At 43.8% G+C, this 21,573-nt stretch overlaps 1 protein-coding gene across 2 annotated transcripts in view; it reads right to left on the bottom strand.

Moving 5' to 3' along the window:
- CMIP (c-Maf inducing protein) overlaps nucleotides 1-21,573 on the bottom strand; it is a 164,742-nt gene that overhangs the window by 57,576 nt on the left and 85,593 nt on the right. For both annotated transcript variants that reach the window (XM_020805720.3, XM_020805721.3), the window contains exons 2-3: nucleotides 16,390-16,515; nucleotides 5,563-5,613 (exon numbers count right to left, since the gene is read on the bottom strand). In XM_020805720.3, coding sequence (XP_020661379.3) covers nucleotides 5,563-5,613; nucleotides 16,390-16,515 — 177 coding nt within the window. The remainder of the gene's footprint in view (nucleotides 1-5,562; nucleotides 5,614-16,389; nucleotides 16,516-21,573) is intronic.

Raw genomic sequence — 21,573 nt, 5'->3', positions numbered from 1 at the left:
TTCAGTCCGAGTGAGGACTATGTTGGAGAAGTGAAGATGAAAGCGTCTTGAGGCATTTTAAAGACAGGGCCCTTTACCCAGTTAGAAGCACCAGCTAATGTCAGTATCAATTGCTAAATGGTCAAGCTGACCCATGTGTATACCCTGTTGATTCAATGGGTCTGCTCCAGTTTAAGAAAATCGGTCAGAGTCAACCTTAAGCAGTTTTATTTGACATTTAACAGCCTGTAAGTCCCAAAAGATGGTGCTGAAGAAAACTCTTAGCCTTTAAGGGGCACACAAGACTTAGCTGGCTGAATAGCTCGGTAGTTTGTGAGTTCAATTCCCCACTGCTGTGACTCCTGGGAGAAGAGCCAGCCTGGGTGGCCTTGGGCAAGCTGCACACAGTCCCAGGATGACCTCCAGAAGAAGGGAATGGGAAACCACTTCAGAATATTCCCTACCTGGATAACACAGCCGCCCAGAGTGGTAGAATATACCAGATGGGCGGGATATAAATCAAATAAATAAATAAATAAATAAAATCAGTGGCTTTTAAAAAAAAACACAACAAGCAAAGCATTACCTGTCATAAGTACGTGACACCATGCAATTATCGTTATTATATTGATTATAAGACTATGGTGGCCATGTTTAATCATGAAGCAGGCCATGACCGATTGGCTGGAACCCTGAAAAGTGGCTCTCCCATTCGGAAATGTTATTAACGTTGCAAAGTTTTGCTTACGAACAGCAAAGCGTGTCTTCTGTGACACTGAAGGAGATCCCGGGTACGGCTCTAGAACGTGTTGGCCAACTTGTCTTGTGTTCAGGAAGGGGAGGGAAAAAATAATACTTCCCCTAATATTATAGAGAGAGGTGCGATAACTCCTCCCAGGACGCTGCAGTGTTTCTTCCCAATGACCTTAAAAGCTCTCGTGCCGTGATATTACTTGAAGCTGCCCAACAACAAATTATGTGATGGCGCATCCTAGTGCACGGACGTCATTTCCCGATAAAACGAGTCCTATCAGTCTAATTCTTCTGATCCTCAGGATTTGAGGACACGTTTCTCGCCGGATTAAAAGGCAACAAATGCCTTTGATGTCACCATTTACAGGGTGTTTTTTTTATTAAAAAAAAAAACCAAGAAACAAAAATGGTTCACTCAACAGACCTATTTTTAAGCCGTAACCACAGCAACAGTGCCATAAGGATACTTCAGGTATGGCCTCTCTCCACTCCCTCTTTCCCGGTTATGTGCTAGAAAATAAAATACACCAAATGTATCCCTAACCTGTCAAAACTTTTCCCCGTGAGCCCGTGGGTTTGGTCAAAGTCCTGCCCACCCACCCCCGTGCCTGGTTCCGCCTCACAACCACCTGTGCTGACACCAGGTGTGTATAAAGTGGGGACACACACGGGTGGTCCCTGATGCCTTTCAGAATATGATGCTGTTTTGCATAAAATTGTGTTTACCAACATATACAGTACAAATTTAGAGAAATGCAATTGTTCCTTAACTAGAAATAAAATGCACATCGCCGCAGAGAGGTTATCCCATTGTTAGAATCCTTGTTCTGCAGAGGCTGTTTGGCCAACAGGCCTTTCCACATTTTCACATACAACCATGGAGGAACCGATATGGATAGCCTGGGACAGGAGGGTCTCCCATCCCAAGCAAATCCCTCTGAAAGCTTGAAAGGTAGTCATATGGAGGAGGGGCAGGACCTGTTCTTGATCAGTCCAGAGTGCAGGACACATAACAATGGGCTCAAGTGACAGGAAGCCAGATTTCAGTTGAATATCAGGGAAAACCTCTTAACTGTTAGAGCAGTATGACAGTGGAACCAGTGACCTCGGGAGGTGAATTTTGTGACACACAGATCTATACTCAGAAAAGGAATTCACTGTTGATATACAACATTCACTGGTGCTGCTGGCTGTGTGGGCAGAGGTCCCTTTGTTACTAGAACAGAGTATGAAAAGTTACTTTTTCCCACTAAAATGTGCAAAATGTCCTAGAGTCTGAGAGTTGAAATCCAAGAAGGGAACTTTTTCAAAGTTGGTCCTGGAGAGAGGAAATGCTTTTCCCCAAACGTAGAGCAACTGATCTGACATCTTCTTCCGGATCTCTCCTTGGACATACAGTATAGGGGCATCACCTGAATAACGTACAGTGGGGTCTCTACTTAAGAACGTCTCTACTTAAGAACAATCCAACTTAAGAACAGCTCCATTTGCTAAATTTTGCTTCTACTTGAGAACAGAAATCCAAGATAAGAACAGGAAAAAAAACCTTTCCTGCTCTTTTTTTAACCTTAGGTCATCTTAGGTTAAAAAAAATTCTCCCCCTAGTGGTAGAGTATGTATTAACCAGCTTTGCATTAGTTCCTATGGGAACTAATGCTTCAATGTACGAACGCACCTCTACATAACAAAAAAACAGCCAGAACGGATTAATTGGTTTTCAGTCCATTGCTTCAAAATTAGCTTCGTCAGAAGTGCTTTTAACACTGTTCCCTGACCTAAGGGGAAAAAGAAAAAGAAAAAATATCCCCCTCTAGTGGTAGAAGGCGGAATAGCAGCTTCCCATTAGTTTCTATGGACGGAAAAGAGCAGATACAGATTAAATGGTTTTCAGTGCATTCCTATGGGAAATGTAGATTCTACATAAGAACTTTTCCACTTGAGAACCACCTTCCAATACGGATTAAGTTCTTAAGTAGAGACCCCACTGTACCCAGTTCCTGGGGGTCTAGAAAAGAGCTTTTGAACTTATGGTTCTCCAATCTACTTTTAAAATGCCCCCTGTCTCGTTGCCATATCCTCTTTCAAGGAGCTCGTATTTTGAGTAAGGCCTCTTTTATTCCTACGGATGTTGTCTGTGAACCACAGCCTCAGACACACTTTCTGGAAATGCTCAGCTTAGTGCCCTGACTGTGGTTTTGCTTCTGTCATAAATAAGCCTTCTGAAAACCACGAGATACTCCTCCAAGGTAAACAGCTCAACGTAAAGAAGAAACCCTTACTCAAAGGAAGGAAGGAAGGAAGGAAGGAAGGAAGGAAGGAAGGAAATCAGCTGCAAAACATTTAAAAGACACCACCCGTATATGTCAACGAGAGACCCAGCTATAAAATACATTGGCCTGAGCTTATTGGGGCATGAGGTGTTGCTAGATGGGAACCTGGAGCTTGTCAGGGAGTTTTAAAGGAAAGCACCCAGCAGAAATCCTTATTCCTGCTATGCTGTGAATATATATAACAAAGTTCAGGATAGCCAGAGGAGAGGGGAGGATGGGAGCTGTAGTCTTAACACCCAAGGAGCCCATGTTGAAAGCTGTAGTCCAATGTCCTAGGGGGTCATATTCCTGATCAACAGGGAAGGAAGACGGTGTGGATTGGTGGTATTGAAATCTTTTCCTAAAGCAGCGAGGGTAGGGGAGATGTATAACTAAGAAATCATAATTTTAAGCGAATGAAGGCAGGCATGGCGAAGCTTTCCACCACGTGTATAATGCAATTAAGCAAGAATTGAACCAAGCACAGACTAGCGAACAAATGTTTGCCATGTTTCGCAAGACTGCATAAATACAGAAGTGTGACATTCAGGAATTCCAATCATTGCTTCCACAATGCTTTACACCAGTGGTCCCCAGATGTTCTTGGCCATCTTGGAAGATCAACTCCCAGACGTTCCCGCCAACACAACTAGTGGCGCAGCCTCACACTAAAGGATAAACAGAAGTCAGCAAAAAATCTCAGCTTTAACAAACTAAAATATTCTGCTCATTCACTTCCATTTCCATTATTCCCACTGCCAGCTTACGCATGTCCTGTTGTCATGTACAAATCTAATTGGTAAGCAGCAAACAGCCCTGGCCACAAAAATGCCTGACCAGATAGTAAAGAGATGGTTGATCTCTTTGATACACAAGCAAGGAACACCAGAAAACCCCAACATGATTGTGATGATGGAAAAGGGACAGGATACACTAGCCTTCTAAAGAGGCCTACAGAAGCGGCCAAACTCCACTCCCTTCCCCAAAATTGGCAACATTCATTTCCTTGTTGGCCCCAGACAAGTAAAATCATCTCTTCCCACAGTTAGTGTAAGAACAGTATTTGCATCTTAAGATGATAAAAACAATGATATATCTTAACCACCTCCACTCTCTTCAACATGATGAGAAACATTTGTACCAGTTATGGGCTATTTGGTATCACAAACTCCAGGTTTCCGGTCACCACATAGAATACAACGTATGGGTTCACAGTTGACACACACACACACACACACACACACCATTCTCCTATGCTTTCCAACCTACATCTGAACACCCAACTAGTAAATGGACTGTTTGGGGTTGAACGTAATCATCTGTGAACATAAATAAACATTGCTGCCCAGAGTAGACCTTTTGGTCTAGATGGGCGGGATAGAAATCTAATAAAATTAAAAATGAAACACAAATTTAGTGTTCATTCATACATAAATCTCACTGTGTTCAATGGGATTTACTCCCCAGTATAAGTGTATCTAGGATTCTGGGAATTGTAGTCCAAAGAAGAACTCTTGCCTGCAGGTTCACAGGTCTACATTCATTCTCTAGCCTCGCCAGACTAGTACAAGTTTAGAAGGGACAAGAGACTGGGGATCGCTTCATGAACTCCTGCAAAACAACTGGACTTTGACGCAAGGTGGCAAGGAGGGCGTCAGTTGACCCTCTCTCCCACATCAATCAACCCTGCTACATTTCTGAGCTTGTCCTGGAAGGAGAGACCAAGGAGGACTAGCTCAGAAACTAAGCAGAACTCAGAAAAGTGACTTGGGGACTGGGGGCCACGTAGAGCTACCAGGATTTGCAACCTGCAAGATCATAACTTTTCCAAGCTTGCACTTTCTCTCCTCCACCAGTGTCTTCCCTCATCAGAATGGAATTCCTGGTCACCTATGGTGACAGATTAGTCAGTGAGACAGATGGACGAATACCATTTGGATAAATTAGAAGGATGAATTGATAGATATAAGTAAATGGATAGACAAGTTAGACAAGCTAGGTAGATACTAGACAGACAGATGGATGGACAGACAGATCACAGATAGACTGTTCAGATGACTGGATAGATTGATTAGATAGATGGAAACCAATTAGATTTATTAGACAGATGGACAGATAGATCGGTTAGACAGATGGATGGGTAGAATAATCAACTAAATAGGTAAGATATAATGATTAGATGGATAGACATATTGATTAGGTGATAGGTAGTAAGGGAGGGAGGGAGAGAAAGAGAGAGTAAATGATCCAGAGAAAGAGACTGATTAGCAAAGCAGAGAGGGGATATAGCTTGCATTTTTTTTGCCAAAGATATAAACATTTAATGGGCTTGAATTAGAATTTATTTGGCTTCCAAAAAGGTGCAGGAATGTCCGTAGAAAGGTTTCTGAGTGCCTGCATCTGCAGAATTCCATAGGTAGGTCATGGGATGAGAGACGGATCTGTCCTATAGAATATTCTTCTTCAAGAAGAGAATCAGCTAAAGGGGGTGTGTTCTTTCTAGAAACGGAAAAGGTCTTACCTTCCACTGCAATGAGTGAAACCACTGATCCCTCAGGTAACTGTTGGCAGCCTGCAATTAAAGAAAAAAAGAGAGAGAGAGAGAGAGTGCAAAGATTAGATGCTACTAATGCCACACACCATTAAACTTGCACACAAGCCAGTCGGTCACTCGCATTGATTTTAAAGTTTGGAAAGCAGCCCACAGTTTCATTTATGTGAACCCATTAACCTTGTATATCTACTCCTGGGCTTCTGCTCACTTCAAAATATGTCCGTTGTGCGCAGGAAAGAGTGTTCTCGAACAGCAACAGGGGGAGGAGGGTTATTTTTCTTTTTTTTTCTTTTTTTCCTTTTTTTTCTTTGTAATTGATGCACATTCAAAGCCAGTTGCACAGAAGGAGGCTATCGACCCAGAAGCCCTCAAATGGCCATAAAACAAATTATTCTTGCCACCCCACCCTCCGTCCAAGATCCGGCCTTACCGGCTTAAGAAAATGTACATTATGCTCATCTCCAAGGGCTGTCTCTTCTATTAGAGTAATTAGACAAAAGTCAGGCCACGGTGTCACGTGACAGATGTGGTCAGAGGCAGCTACGGCAGACCCCATCATGTTTTTCATGAGCCAACAGCCCTTCTCCTTGGTCATGGACAGAACTGACGATGCCACATCTCTCAACCAGCCCCTGACCCTGCCGTCTTCCCCCTCTGCACCCCGTTTGTACACTTCTGACACCAGAAACTGCATTGCTCACCCCCATGTGGGAGCCTGCAGAGGTTTTAGATCAAAGAGACTCAGTCTTTAGCCGTTTTAGACTCCAAACCCCACAACCTCCATCCAGTGGGGCCAAGAATCAGACTTCCTGAGAGGTAAAGTCCAAAGCACTGGAAGAATCAAAAGTTGCAAACTGTTATTTTAGGCTACAAGTCCCATCATCTCTGGCTACTGTATCTACTAGCAAATGGGAAATGTAGTCCAAAATACAGTATATGGAGTGTGTCAGACTTAGGTAGGCTAATAAAGTGTTGTTATACAGCAGGATTCCCATATCTGCGGTAGATTGGTTCCAAGCCCCTCGTGGATGCCAAAACCCACAAATAATAGCGAACCCTATACACAGCATGATCTCTGGCTCCCTCTAGTACCCAGTTCTGGTAAATACATTGTGGAAAGTCATATTTCTGAGTTTTTTTCTTTTAGCGTTTTAGATCATGGATATGTGAAACCATGGATACTGATCCCACAGATAAGGGGGTCCTACTGTATTTATCAGGTACCATTGCACCCAGTAGGAGGACAGCCATCAAGGCAAAAATTGACTTGATAGCTCTAAATTATTATGATAATTCATGGTTGTCTTATAGCATCTACGCGTATTAATTATGCCACTCACAAATATTGCAACATGAGCAAAATAGAAGGATCCCCTTCATAACAGCAGCAAATATGTGCTTTCATGAGCAACTATGCTAGGAAAGTAGGGGTGTGTGTGTGTGTGTGTGTGTGTGTGTGTGTGTGTGTGTGTGTGTGTGTGTGTGTGTGTGTGTGTGTGTGTGTGTGTGTGTGTGTGTGTGTGTGTGTGTGTGTGTGTGTGTGTGTGTGTGTGTGTGTGTGTGTGTGTGTGTGTGTGTGTGTTTTACCATGGCTCTGTGGACTTTGGACCTTATTCCTTACTTTGCTTCTCTTTCTTTCTTTTCTTTTGGTTTATAAAGGCATTTTAAAAACCATGTTACTCAGTGTACAGCCAACGTCTGAAACCACTAGGAGTTGCCAGGGCAGCAAACAATATCACTTTTGAAAAATGTAGAAAAGAGAGAGAGAGAGAGAGAGAGAATTGTTTCAAGCAGAAACAATAATGAATTACATTAAAAACAAAACAAGAAGAAGAGTGGAAAAGAAACTCAAATGTGGTCGTTCTCTTTCTTAAAACAAGGTTGGATTTGATTTATGTCACAATTTAGGTCAAGAAACTGGATTTTTTAAATGATTTAAATAAAAAATGATTCTTAACATTTAAATTGCAATAGAAATAATTTAATTTTTGGGGAAAATTTTGATTTTTATCCACCCTGCTGAAAACCAGAACAGATTCCAGACACAACAGCAACAACAAAAACCAAGTAATTAGTACCAGATAAATGAAATGCAAATAAGAGGCAAAAACACAAAGCCAGATGGCTTCGGGAAGAGAGGCTTGAAAGAGGCTGCTTCTCCAACCAGTCAGAAAAAAGCTACTCAGCATGGAAAGAGAGCCGAAAGGCATGGTGTATAACACACACAGTTCTCAGTTACCAGATGAGGAGAGACAGGCTGGCAATTGGTCTTTAGTTTAATGGGGAAGAACAATATTTATCTTATTAATCACTTAACATGGCCAATTAATTAGGTAAACAAAGAGCCACTAATGAATCCAATACTCTCCCTATGGCAAGGACGAGATCTATTCGGCAGCCTCAGAGAGGAGAAAATTCCTTTTAAGTCTCTCTTGCTCTCGTACACCTTCTCTCCCTCTTTCCCAGACGTTACTGCTGTTTGTTTAAAGCTCGGAAAAGTGACTTTTCCGGAGGTTGTCCCCCTCCCTCCGCCCACGATCCTATTCTCTCATTTCTGCCAAAAACACAATGCCTATCCCCAGCCCCCACATTTCAGCAGGAAGGAACGGGAGGGATCTAAATTCCTTATCTTACTCTGTTTTCGTTTGCAAGACCCAAGCCATTCAAAAGTTTCCTTTTCCCTGGGTGAAGTTGTGGGATGTTTTTGTGCAATTTGGGCATTTTTGGCATTTAGTTGCTTGTATGTATGTTTGTTTGCCACAACAACAACAACAACAACAACAACAACAACAACAACAACAACAACAACAACAACAATAATGGGACTGTTTTTTCACCACCAACCTCTGCTGTGTGAAGAAAACCCTCTCTTTTGCTCAAAATATAATATTTTCGTGCAAAAACGCACAGATTTGTTTGTTTCCAAGTGTTGTCACTGGGAACCCACTTGCTTTGGTAGCACAGTCAAGCTTCAAGGAGGCTTGGGGGATTATGGAATTTATAGTTTGAAAATGTAACATATAAAGTCTCAGACGTATTGAGACCAAGCTATCTCAAGGACCACATTTCCTTTTATGAGCCTGCCCAGGTGTTAAGATCACCAGGAGTGACCTTTCTCTTAGTCCTGCCACCCTCACTGGGTGGGGACACAGGAGAGGACCATCTGTGTTAATGTTCTGACTTTGGAACTCCCTTCCACAAGAGGCCAGGCTTGGCCCCATCTTTGCTGTCCTTCCACAGGCAGGCAAAGGACTTCCTCTTCTGGCAAGCTTTCCCCGAGTGATCGGCTGCCTGAGTAGGGGATGGTTGTGTCTTACTGCCTCGACTGGGTTTTTGGTACAAACTACTTTTGCTTACTCTATTTGAGTGGTGGTATCAGTTTGATCCTGCTTAATATTTATATCCTTGCTGTTTTTAGCTTTAAATATTGTCTTTTCATAATGCCAGCTGCTGCCTTGCGTCTTTCTTAGGGAGAAAGGCAGGGTATGTATGTATGTATGTATGTATGTATGTATGTATGTATGTATGTATGTATGTATGTATGTATGTATGTATGTATGTATGTATGTATGTATAAATAAATAAAGCAAGCAAGCAAGCAAGCAAGCAAGCAACGCCACACTTTGACACAGATACATTTGGTTTATGTAGGGGAATAAATTGCTACAACGAACACCGTCCTCTTCTCTACCTTTGCATAAACCATCTTAACAATCTCCAACTCTAACATTAACAAGAAGCAGGGAGCGGTGGAATCTGCTGGGCCTCAGCAGACATTTCTGCACGCAAACGGCTCTTCCTTTTGTGCATGGCTGTTTTCAACCTTTGCTGTAGCAACAATGATCTTGCAAAAGCCCTGAGAAGCTTTTCTGGACTGTCTCGGTCGTGCTGGGGGTGGCGCCAGGCATTCTCTAGAGGTGGGTAAGAACAGTGGCTTTCTGTGCCTTCTTCCTTTCTTTTTCACTACCATTATTGTCTTGGGTTTCCATCAAAAGGACCCTTCAACATGCTGATCCTTAAGTCTGCTAGCGCTTTTTGTTGGTCTGTTGCAACAGTTCAGCGTGACCTGCCATGTACACCGGTTAGCAGAAAAGTGGTGTGAAAGAAAGAGGGAAGTTCTGGTCAAAATATCCAAGCAAACTGTGACCGAGATTGTTGTTGTTTAGTTGTTTAATCATGTCCGACTCTTCGTGACCCCATGGACCAGAGCACGCCAGGCCCTCCTGTCTTCCACTGCCTCCCAGAGTTGGGTCAAATTCCTGTTGGTCACTTCAATGACCCTGTCCAACCATCTCACCCTCTGTCGTCCCCTTCTCCTCTTGCCTTCACACTTTCCTAACATCAGCATCTTTTCCAGGGAGTCTTCTCTTCTCATGAGATGGCCAAAGTACTGGAGCCTCAGCTTCAAGATCTATCCTTCCAGTGAGCACTCGGGGTTGATTTCCTTCAGAACAGATAGGTTTGTTCTCCTTGCAGTCCAGGGGACTCTCAAGAGTCTCCTCCAGCACCACAATTCAAAAGCATCAATTCTTCGGCAGTCAGCCTTCTTTACTGTCCAGCTCTCACTTCCATACATCGCTACTGGAAAAACCATAGCTTTGACTATGCGGACCTTTGTCGGCAAGCTGATGTCTCTGCTTTTTAAGATGCCATTGAGGTTTGTCATCGCTTTCCTCCCAAGAAGCAGGCGTCTTTTAATTTCGTGGCTGCTGTCACCATCTGTGGTAATCATGGAGACCAAGAAAGTAAAATCTGTCACTGCCTCCATATCTTCTCCTTCTGTTTGCCAGGAGGTGATGGGGGATAACCCATAGCTTCTCTGAAATTACACAAGCTCCTTTGCCACGACAAGGCAGCAATCCGTGAAGGTGACCGAGATGGCTGATGATCTTGGCTACGAACACTGAAAGTATATTTTAAAAGCAAAGAACTACTCCACTATTGAGACACAGAAACAAATTCCTCTAGTTAACATGTGTTTCTTCTCCTCTGGCTGGTTTCCACGAGTGAGCCGTGGCGAGCTACAGGTTTTGCACACCCTTGGAATATAACCTCCCGGGAAGGACCTTATCTAAGCAAAGGAAGGAAACTCTGAAAGGTGGGGATCAGAACCTGAGCCTGGAATAGAAACAGGTGAAAAGAGAAGGCCGTCTAGATGAGGAGTGGAAAGGACATTTACTCCGTTGTATTCCTAACCTTTATCCTGGGTTTTCCTTGGAAGAGTCTCTTGACAAAACAATACAAAATAAACAGAAAAATAAATGACTATATTGTTTTCCCCTCACGTGCAAACACCAGCAGGTTATCTGAAGCTATTGTTGTGCTTATCGGGACTTTATTTTCTGTTTGTTTTTCCTTCTGGGCACACCTGATTGGCAGGAAAAGGCTTTCAAAAATAGCAGCACTATCGGGGCGGAATCCAGCCAGATTCAGAAACCACTCTGAGCAAACTCTCTACTCCGATATTCTATTTTCCCATCCTGACAGCTCCTAAACAGAAAGGTGGTGATGGAACACAATCCCTTGCTTGGTATATTATTATTATTTGCTTTTCCATTGTCTAATGCTATTACTAATAAATATTTTCCCTTTGTGGCACGGCAAGAGTACTTTTTTTCTTGAGTCAGCTGTTGGGATGTTTTAACAATTTGACTGTGCATTATTTTTCAATGGTTTGGCTTGTTTTTATATATTATAGGTGTATTTTTAAATGCAAATTCTTTGGGGCTGGAGAAAGAGGTTTGTAAGATGAGGGCTGTACTCTTCCAATATTTGCAGTGGTCCTTGCAAAAGAGTGTTGCCATAACACTGTTAACGCCTCTTAGACGCCTTCTTCCCTCATGGCTGCAACATGAGTGAACAAAGAAAGAACACAAAAGCAAACCAAGTTCAAAACTCAGTTTGTTAACTGGGATTTGATCTTGGTTTGTTAGGAAAAGATTAAACCACAATTTCACAAATCAGATATAACAGAAAACCATAGTTTTCAGAACTCTGAAAGTTTCAGCTGAAGTCCAAAAGCAAAGGAAGGAAGGAAGGAAGGAAGGAAGGAAGGAAGGAAGGAAGGAAGGAAGGAAGGAAGGAAGGAAGGAAGGAAGGAAGGAAGGAAGGAAGGAAGGAAGGAAGGAAGGAAGGAAGGAAGGAAGGAAGGAAGGAAGGGAGGGAGGGATGGATGGAGGGAGGGAGGGAGGGAAGGAAGGAAGGAAGGAAGGAAGGAAGGAAAGGAAAGAAAGAAGGCAGGAAAGGGAATGGAAGGAAGGAAGGAAGGAAGGAAGGAAGGAAGGAAGGAAGGAAGGAAGGGAAGGAAGGAAGGAAGGAAGGAAGGAAGGAAGGAAGGAAGGAAGGGAAGGAAGGAAGGAAGGAAGGAAGGAAGGAAGGAAGGAAGGAAGGACAGGAAGGAAGGAAGGAAAGAAAGAAAGAAAGAAAAGAAAGAAAGAAAGAAAGAAAGAAAGAAAGAAAGAAAGAAAGAAAGAAGGCAGGAAAGGGAATGGAAGGAAGGAAGGAAGGAAGGAAGGAAGGAAGGAAGGAAGGAAGGAAGGAAGGAAGGAAAGGAAGGAAGGAAGGAAGGAAGGAAGGAAGGAAGGGAGGGAGGGAGGGGAGGGAGGGAGGGAAGGAAGGAAGGAAGGAAAGAAAGAAGGCAGGAAAGGGAATGGAAGGAAGGAAGGAAGGAAGGAAGGAAGGAAGGAAGGAAGGAAGGAAGGAAGGAAAGAAAGAAGGCAGGAAAGGGAATGGAAGGAAGGAAGGAAGGAAGGAAGGAAGGAAGGAAGGAAGGAAGGAAGGAAGGAAGGAAGGAAAGAAAGAAGGCAGGAAAGGGAATTGAAGGAAGGAAGGAAGGAAGGAAGGAGGGAGGGAGGGAGGGAGGGAGGGAGGGAGGGAGGGAGGGAGGGGAGAGAGGAAGGAAGGAAGGAAGGAAGGAAAACATGGATATATAATCCTTTCAAAGGAGTATGCATTTCAAAGTCAGATATTGATATCTCAGCTCAGTGGCATCCAAAATTCTGAGATCTGAACTTGTACATTTTCTTCTTAGGAGTGTGTGTTTTCAAACATTTTTTTAAAACAAACAATTAGGACTCCTTAAAATAAAAGCAACACACACAAATAGGGAGCTCTCCTACCTACACTGCTTACATAGACAGGAAAGCTATGATTTGTAGATGAAAGTAACACTGGGACTCTCAACCCTTACCTTACATTTTGGCAGAAAAGAGGTAAAAACAGAAGCTGTCTCATCCTTTGTCTGGCATCTCTCTGCCTAATTACCTTCTGTATTGTGTGATAACTTAAATATAGCTTTTCTGTCTGAATTCCCCAAGTAATTGCCTTCTATTTTTGAGTGTTCCCATCCTGGCTTGTCAAACACTGGGGAATATCCAAAAGAACCTGCTTCTATGGGAAATCCTTCTCCCCCCCCCCAACCTCTTCCACATCCAGTCATGCACCATGAACCCAGACACAACAGCAAAAAACACAAAAGCCATTGCCTGAGGACGCCTGCTATCCTGCAATGGGATCCGTCCAGCTCCTGCTAAGGGGGTCCAACATAAACATTCACAGGAGTCCAGAATTTATTATCGAAACTAGTGAAAAATGCGGTGACCTCAGATCTTCGAGAGGAAAGCAATCAAATACAACACTTCTCTTGCATGCCCGTTTCTTACGACTGCTCTTAATTTGCTTTCAAAGCAGCTGCTTCGTAGGGCCAAACACTGCAGATAAAAATATATCCAGTCCCTGAAACACTTTTAACACTTGGTCTGGAGGTTCGAATTCATGCTCGTTTTATGATTTTTCATCATAACATCCTCTACCTTTCAAAAAAACATTAAAAATCAAGCTAGGGAAGGAGGACCAAATTAAAAGGCAGGGGTATGGTGATTCCAAAGGAAACTTTGTACCATTAAGGATAACTCCAATATTTCATTAGAACATCCTTCTTTTAATCTACATTTAATTAAACATGGACATACGTTAGTTAGGCACTGGAGTTTTGGGGTGCATTTTGTTTTTCTATGCTTACGGCTAAGAGCCTCGTGGCACAAGGGTTAAACTGCAGTACTGCAGCCAAAACTGTGCTCACGACCTGGGGTTCAACCCCAGATAGCTAGCTCAAGGTTCACTCAACCTTCCATCCTCTAAAGTCCGGGTAAAATTAGTATCCAGCTTGCTGGGGGGGGGGGCACTGTGTAGCCTGCATAATTAACTTGTGAACCACCCAGAGAGTGTGTTTAAGTGTTATGGGGGGGTGGTATAGAAGCAGCACACTTTTTAATAGCTATTCTTGTGCACCTGTGTTTATTTCCTTTGTAGCTGCCACTAGATGGACAGGATTAAGTGAAACAGACAAACAAACAAATAGGAAACCATTTTGTGCAGACCTGGAATCTCAAGCTGTCCGCTCACAATGTCATGCAAACAGTACGAAAGAGGGAGATCTTGAATTCTACAACTTGATCCAGTGGCTCAAATCCTTTTGCACGGCTAAGCAAATGGCACAACGTTCTGGAGGCAAACCGCCTCAAGTTAAAAATAAATCACCATACACATTATCAGTTGCATGTTGAGTCACACATCTCAGTGTGCAACAGGTAATATCTACAGCGATTTCTTACCAAGTTGCTTCCAACATTGACAACATTTACAGTATATTACACCAGGGCGACTGGGCAGAGGATTTGGGCCAGTGGGTTCAAAGGACTTTACTCCCCAGCAACCAATGCACAGAACTGACGCTGTGATTTTCACATTACTTTCTGCAGCGTCTTCGTGTTCATGGAGATGCAAGCAGGCATTTGTCAACAAAGTCAGCAACGGGAGACAAAGCTCACAGGAAACCCACGTTGTCCATCATTATCTTGTTTGGTAACATACAGCCACAAGGGCGCATTTGTTGGCTATCTAGGGTGGTGGCTCTGATACACGAATACACCTACGACTACAAGGACATTCCATAGAATGTCTAAGCATTCACTCTCCCTCAGTTCTCCCACTCTACCGCAGGAGGATTGAGGGAGAGTGAATTCTCCTCTCTACACATCCTGCTTGATCCAGACGATCCACCTACCACCTTTTGGTATACCTGTTGACCTAACCTGTAGTTGTGTACTTCTCAGAAATTAGCCACTACCTTGTAATCAAGTGCAGTCAATATTTTATTTGCATTTGATTGACCGTTGGGGATTTTGGGACTGCAATCATAGCTAAGGTTGGGTGCCTGCACAGAAGGAACGCTGTCCTTCTATCATGGTGGAGCGCACATTCTTTGAAAGACCAAGTGGCGTACACAAGAAAAGATGGGATATAAGATGAGAAGAATGAACAACCTCTGCTCTGGAGGCTTGAGGTATGCTTTCTGTGCCCCACCCACTCACCCACCCCCCACCCCAGGCTCTTTAACGCATCCCGTTGGTTGGTTCATCTCTCTCTGAAGTGTTTAGCCTCTTCTCTGGCTCTTCTTGTTCTGATCCTGCCTCCCTCTGCCCGCCTTCACTGGGCTGATCTCTTGGCTACCAGCCACGACTTGCTAGAGTGTTTAGCGCTTTACAGTACTGAAAGCTGACACTCCAGGGTCGACCACAAGTCTTGGCGAACTTTACACCTTCAAAGATGCTTTCCACATTGACGTATGCCAAAACCGCACAGAAACCCTGCAAACTGCTGCTCGGTAAGCCCAGGCAAACGGTGTGCCAGCTGTTTTCACTGAAGAGACCCCAGATTAAGCTCTCAAAGACACCAGCATTTCCCAGAAGGCAAGCTGACAACCCCTTTGGCGGTTATCTGATGGTTGGTGTGCAATAGCATTCCATATTAGAGAGCATTCAAGGGTTGACGTATAATGACAGTTTTTAATCTTACAACATTAAACAGCTTAAAGCCTTGAAACATGAAGGAGTGCCATCATATGATAGCAACCTCCCTGTGCATTAACAGGTATCTCTTCTGTGTCCCACCAATAGTAACAATGCACACTATGTGGAAATGGAGCAGTTGCTTGCTATTCCCTGCTAAGGCAGCTCGGTTGTGGAGTCCCTTCAGCATCAATGTGAGTCTCATTTCAGCAAGATAAAATATGGGCTCTCAAGCATGTTTTGGGGGCTCAGTGACTACACATTCCATGGAGTGTGGATGCCTGTTTCACCATATACACTGTTTTTAAAATAACTGGTTTAAATTGTCCACTACTGTTTACTGCTTGTTCCTAGACCTGACAGCATCTGATACAGGGGGGAATATAAATATGTCGCTTTGATAAATAAAAGAAAACAAAGAATCTGAAACTATTGGGAGGCTGCAAACAAAGAGGCCAAGGAACTAATTTTAAGGACAGAATGCCACGTTCTCAGGGCTAACGTGCCCCGGAAATTATTGCTTTCCATAACTTGTAATGCCGCCCAGAGTAGACCTTTGGTCTAGATGGGCGGGGAAGAAATTCAATAAAATAAATAAATAAAAAGAAATTCTCCCTGAGACACTGTGACCAAGGCAACACGATGTTCTCCAGATGTTTTTGCCTACAATTTCCATCAATCCTTGCCATTGATGGGAGGTGTAGTTCAAAGCACCTGGAACGCATTAGGTTGCTCCTCGCATGCTATATTTTCTAAACACAGAGGGTTTGTCCCCTGGGAAAATGCAGTTCTTCCACATCTCCACTGCACCTCAGAAATTAGCCAAATGGTCACCCCGTCTTCAGATAATGGTTATCAGTTCTCTTCAGCATCCAGCCACCTTGCACCCAACAAACAGAGAAATGAGTGGGGGAAAGAGAAAGCTGTTCTTCTGTGTTAACCTTACCTGTAGCAAGACTGTGCCCCCAGGGATGGTGAGCTGTAAACAATACTTAGGGGCGTTCTCCCAAGAGAGCAGCTGAACATCTTCAATTGAGCTGTAGGAAATTGAGTTTTCCATGTACCCGGTAGGCTGCAGGGGGAAAACAAATGAGATAAAGGGGAAAAAAAAGATTAAGCGATTTCGCTTAGCACATCAAGAAAAACTCAACGAGGATTAAGGCAAGAATTAGACATTTGTCCAAACCAATGTTCAAACATGTAACATAAGAAGGGCTCCAGTATTTTGTTTGTATGGATTAATGGAGAAGGTTGTGGGTATTTGTGCTGTAGGATAAACACACTAACATTTTGCATCAGGGCAATCCAGATTTTGCATTTTATGAAATCTTCCTCCTTGCTATACATTATGGAAATATAAATGGAATAGACATACATCCGTAGTTTTTCTCCACAGTTTAATTTTACATAACGTACTCTAGCTTTGTTATGCATACACAGAGACATTGCAGAAGGCAGGGCAGACAAATGCTGCCTGGCTAAATTCTAACCCATCGCTCCTCTGGCTTCTAAGATTTCACCTGACTTCATGAAGGCTGGAAACCTCTCTCTTAAAATGAGCACGGCCATCGAGCCATCCAAAATCCTGAACTCTGCTGTGTCCGATGATACGTTTTGCCCTTGGAAGAGGTAACAGAAAGACACCCCCCCAGGACTATGGCTGTGGAGTAGATGGAAGGAGCCAACCTGCAGGAGCCCACAAAGAGACATCAGCTCATCTCTTTGGCCAGAATCCTGTTGGTAATCTTAACTAGAGTGGACCCACCAATTGAACTGCAAATGGTGAGTCAACACTTAGCTCAAGGGGTTTTTAGCTAGGACTACCAGGTGGATTCATGACCCAGTGTGGTGTAGTGCAGCGGTCCCCAACCTTGGGCCTCCACATGCTCTTGGACTTCAACTCCCAGAAATCCTGGTGGTGAAGGCTTCTGGGAGCTGTAGTCCAAGAACATCTGGAGGCCCAAGATTGGGGACCCTTGGATAGAGTGATGGACTAGGACTCAGGAGCGCTAGCCATGAAAACCCATTTGGGTGTGGAACTGGTAAAGCCATTCCTTAAATACCTTATGTACCTCAAAAGCCCCATGAAGGTCGCTGAAAGTTAGTTCCAACTTTACAGCACATAACAACAAGCTTATGGATTCAGGCATTTGTACATCCAAGTAAAAAACCAAAAGGGAAGTAGTAAAAGCTACTTAGCACATAGTACATTTTCCTATCCAAAAGACTAGGGTGGCCATCGCATGATTACGTCAAGAGCATAAAATGTTCTTAACGAGTAGCGCTTAGCCACTAGATGGGCAGGATATAAATGTAAGCAAGCAAGCAAGTAAATGTTTCAGACACACTAGTTCAAATCTAACCCATACTGCAAACAGGCCAAGTGGCCTAAGACTGATTCATGGTCTCCCACCATGAACCCCCATTAGCTCTGCTTCCCCCTTGCAGGATGCAACAGTTTGAATCCTTAATGAGTGAGATAAATAATATGCAAAGTGTAAGTAGCAGCAGTGACAGCAACGGTTGCGCGTTGAAGCTGGCAGAGGCCCCCCGTGTCTGTTTCTTGACGGAGCTTAGCCAGAGATGTGCAAAGTAGGGGAAGAAGCACGTAAGTGCTAAGAGGCCCTTGATTAAAGGAGCACGAAGCTTGCAAGTCTAAAAATAAAGATTAGAAAGAAAAGATAATTCACTCAAAGACTCACACACACGCACATGAACGCTGGGACGGGGTGGGGGGAAGAGATCCTTTGATGTTTTCTTTGGGATCAGGGAGAAAGCACCGCCAACCTCACGTACGTGTTCCACTGGGTTTCTTCCCCGGTGTTTTTGTTCCACTGCCACAGAGCAGCCAGATCAAGCACGCCACCAATAGCTGGACATTAAACTTGTCAGCAACTCTTAGGCTCTCAAAGATGAATCTGACCGGTTTGGCAGAGGGCCATGGTGTTTCTCCATGCAGCCAACATTTGGAGGATTTATACAGGAGGGCCAGACCTGAGCAGCTGCAAACTACATCCATTTAAATTATATTTTTGCTTAAAGGCCAACACCCACTTCTGAAAGGGTCTCCGTGACATCCTTCAAGGCAAGTGCAAGCCATTGTTTAAAAAAAAATAAATAAAACTGTCCGGTGAAAAGTTAAAAGTAAAATGGAGCCTCAATACCCAAGCTCAGTCTGAGGCTAGGAAGAGCGAAAGGCTGTTACAAAATCCACAGATGCCACCTTGGCACCCCTAAACCGATGTTTACATCATGTGGACTAAAGATTTAAATTTTCTGGACAAAAGTTCCCAAGCCACATGGAGATTGTAGTCTTGAAAAAGCATCTTCCCCAACCTCTAGCATCCAATGTTTGTGTATTTCTCATTCTAATTTATTGACGTGACTTCTAAGCCATCCTTCCTGTTAATAATATGGGCTACTACCAACTACCATATAAAAACACATAGGCATAAAAACAAAATACATATGCCTGAAGTGCAATCATAGTATTATAAGGACATCAAAAGATACTTTCAAATAAGGTTTGGTTTTCTTTTATTAATTACAGTGACCCACACACATACACTCAGGATAATTGGTAGCAGCTCATTTTAGGCTAAAACTGATATGAGCATTTAAGGTCTACAACTTTCTCTCCCCCACCCCGCCCCATTTAGTTTTTGTTATGTATGCTATTTGCTCTCTTTTATTCTATATTTCAGCATTTTTCCTATATATATATATATTTTTTAAATCAGATATCTCAAATTACAACTCTCTGATTAAAAAAACCAAAAACACTGGACACCCGACAACACAAAATGTGGTTATACCAAGTAAAACCTGATGCCCTGGAAGGTCATAAAATATACATTTGGTTGGTTTAATAACAAAAGCCTGGAGACAGCCAGGTCTCCCTTGGAGAGAGAAGCTAGAAGAGACATCCCCATGAAGAAGACTCTGCCTCAAGGCCCCCTCCTGAGCCTGATAATAATCACCTACTACTAGTAGTACTACTCGTGGTGGCACTGCGGGTTAAATCACAGAAGCCCCTGTGCTGCAGGGTCAGAAGACCAGCAGACATAATCCACATGAGGGAGGGAGCTCCTGTCGCTTGTCCCAGCTCCTGCCAACCTAGCAGTTCGAAAGCATGCAAATGCGAGTAGATAAATAGGTACCACCTTGGTTGGCCACGTGACCACGGAAACTGTCTACGGACAAACGCTGGCTCTAAGGCTTGGAAATGGGGATGAGCACCGCACCCTAGAGTCGGACACAACAGGACTTAATGTCAAGGGGAACCTTTACCTTACTATTACAAAGGTCCATTTATCCACCTCTGTGCTTGCTTGCTTGCTTGCTTGTCTGTCTGTCTGTCTGTCTGTCTGTCTGTCTGTCTCTCTCTCTCTCTCTCTCTCTCTCTCTCTCTCTCTATCTATCTATCTATCTATCTATCTATCTATCTATCTATCTCCGTGCATGTGCATGCATGTGTGCCTAAGCGAAAAAGAAACAGAGAAAACAGGAGGGATTTTTTTAAAAAAATCACGTCCTGGCCTTCTCCCTCAGTGGCCAAGCTTTCTGTGACTATGGGATGCTTTTTTTCCTGGAAGCCCTGGGTCCCTCTGCTTTCAAACTTGCTCAACTTTCCACTCCCTCCCATCAGTTCAGAGCAGAGGGTGGGTGAGGGGGCACTGTTTTCAGCCTGGGGATAAAAATCCAGTTTAGGAACAGGTCTTACAGGGCTCATCCAAGTGGGAGAGGAGGGTTCTGGACAAAGGGCAGGGCCCTATTTATGTCTTGCAGATTTGGACCTTCCCCCCCCCCCCCATGCCTAGAAGGCAGAAGGCAAGATCTTCCGAGGCTGCATTCCAGAGCCCTGTTTTTTTCCATCTTAAAGGGGAAATAACAGCAAAAAAGAAGTCACCGAGTAGATGGGGAAGATCAGTTTTACAAAATTAAGGAGATAACCAAACTGTCTTCATCTCATGGCAAGCCTTCTTTCTGCAAACTCTTTCCACAGGAACCAACCCAGTCAACCCTAAGTCCTACTTCTGAATATTATCGAACCCAAGTTGGCCCAAGGCTTTTTTCCGCCTGAGGCAAAGGACAAAATGGCAGCTCCCTCCTTACTCTCTGGTAAAGAAACCCACTGAGCTGGTTGTTTATAGTAGTGGCCCCCAACCTTGGGCCTCCAGATGTTCTTGGATTTCAACTCCCAGAAATCCTGGCCAGCAGAGGTGGTGGTGAAGGCTTCTGGGAGTTGTAGTCCAAGAACATCTGGAGACCCAAGGCTGGGGACCACTGGTTTATGGGATATCATCCTTCACTGCACCCTAGCAGAAGACTCCTGAGGATGCTTCGGATAGAGTTTCCCTCCAATGGACAGGAAAGGACTGGGGGGGAAGAGGGATTCGGGAGGAACACCCAGGTGGATATTGTTGCCCCAGCCGCTGGAACTCAAGGTAGCTGCCTCACAACGTCCAGCGGTAGCACCCGGTTTATAATCATCATTGTCTTAGAACTGCAGAGCTGGAAGGGGCCCTAAGGATCATCCAGTCCATCCCCTGCCCAGGAGGCCCATTGAGGAATCAAACTCCCAACCTCTGGCTCTGCAGCCAGATGCCAAAGCCACTGAGCTATGCCAATAATAATTCCCACTTTCACTTAGAAAGCAAATCGAAACGCAGAATGAGGTGATGTGCTCCTGACACGATCGGACGCCTCAGTGACTTAAACACGGCAGATGGGAGGTGCTACTCCGAACAATATTTTGAGAAATAAAACATGGAGGTCCTTGCTAGCAGAAAGCTAGCATGCAGGGGAAAGCTGGTCCTAGTCTGGCAACGTTGGTGTGGGTTTGTTGTTGTTGTTGTTGTTGTTGTTGTTGTTGTTGTTGTTGTTGTTGTTGTTGTTGTTGTTGTTGTTGTTGTTGTTGTTTTGGTTTGTTTTTCCCCCCAGAATAAATTAACACAGAAGGAGAGCCTCCAGCCATGAATGTTTAGTATGCAAAGGACTGTCTATCTCAAAAAGTCAAACATTATAAAGATTGTTTTTAAAACTGGGTGCAGGACTTTGGGCCATATTGATGTTTTGCACTGCAACTCCCGTGCTCCTTACCATCAGCCCTGCCAACGGAGGTTTCTGA

Source organism: Pogona vitticeps, chromosome 10 (genome assembly GCF_051106095.1).
Source record: "Pogona vitticeps strain Pit_001003342236 chromosome 10, PviZW2.1, whole genome shotgun sequence".
Taxonomy (NCBI): Eukaryota; Metazoa; Chordata; class Lepidosauria; order Squamata; family Agamidae; genus Pogona; species Pogona vitticeps.
The sequence above is the reverse complement of the archived record's forward strand: the minus strand, read 5'-3'. Positions and strand labels throughout refer to the sequence as shown.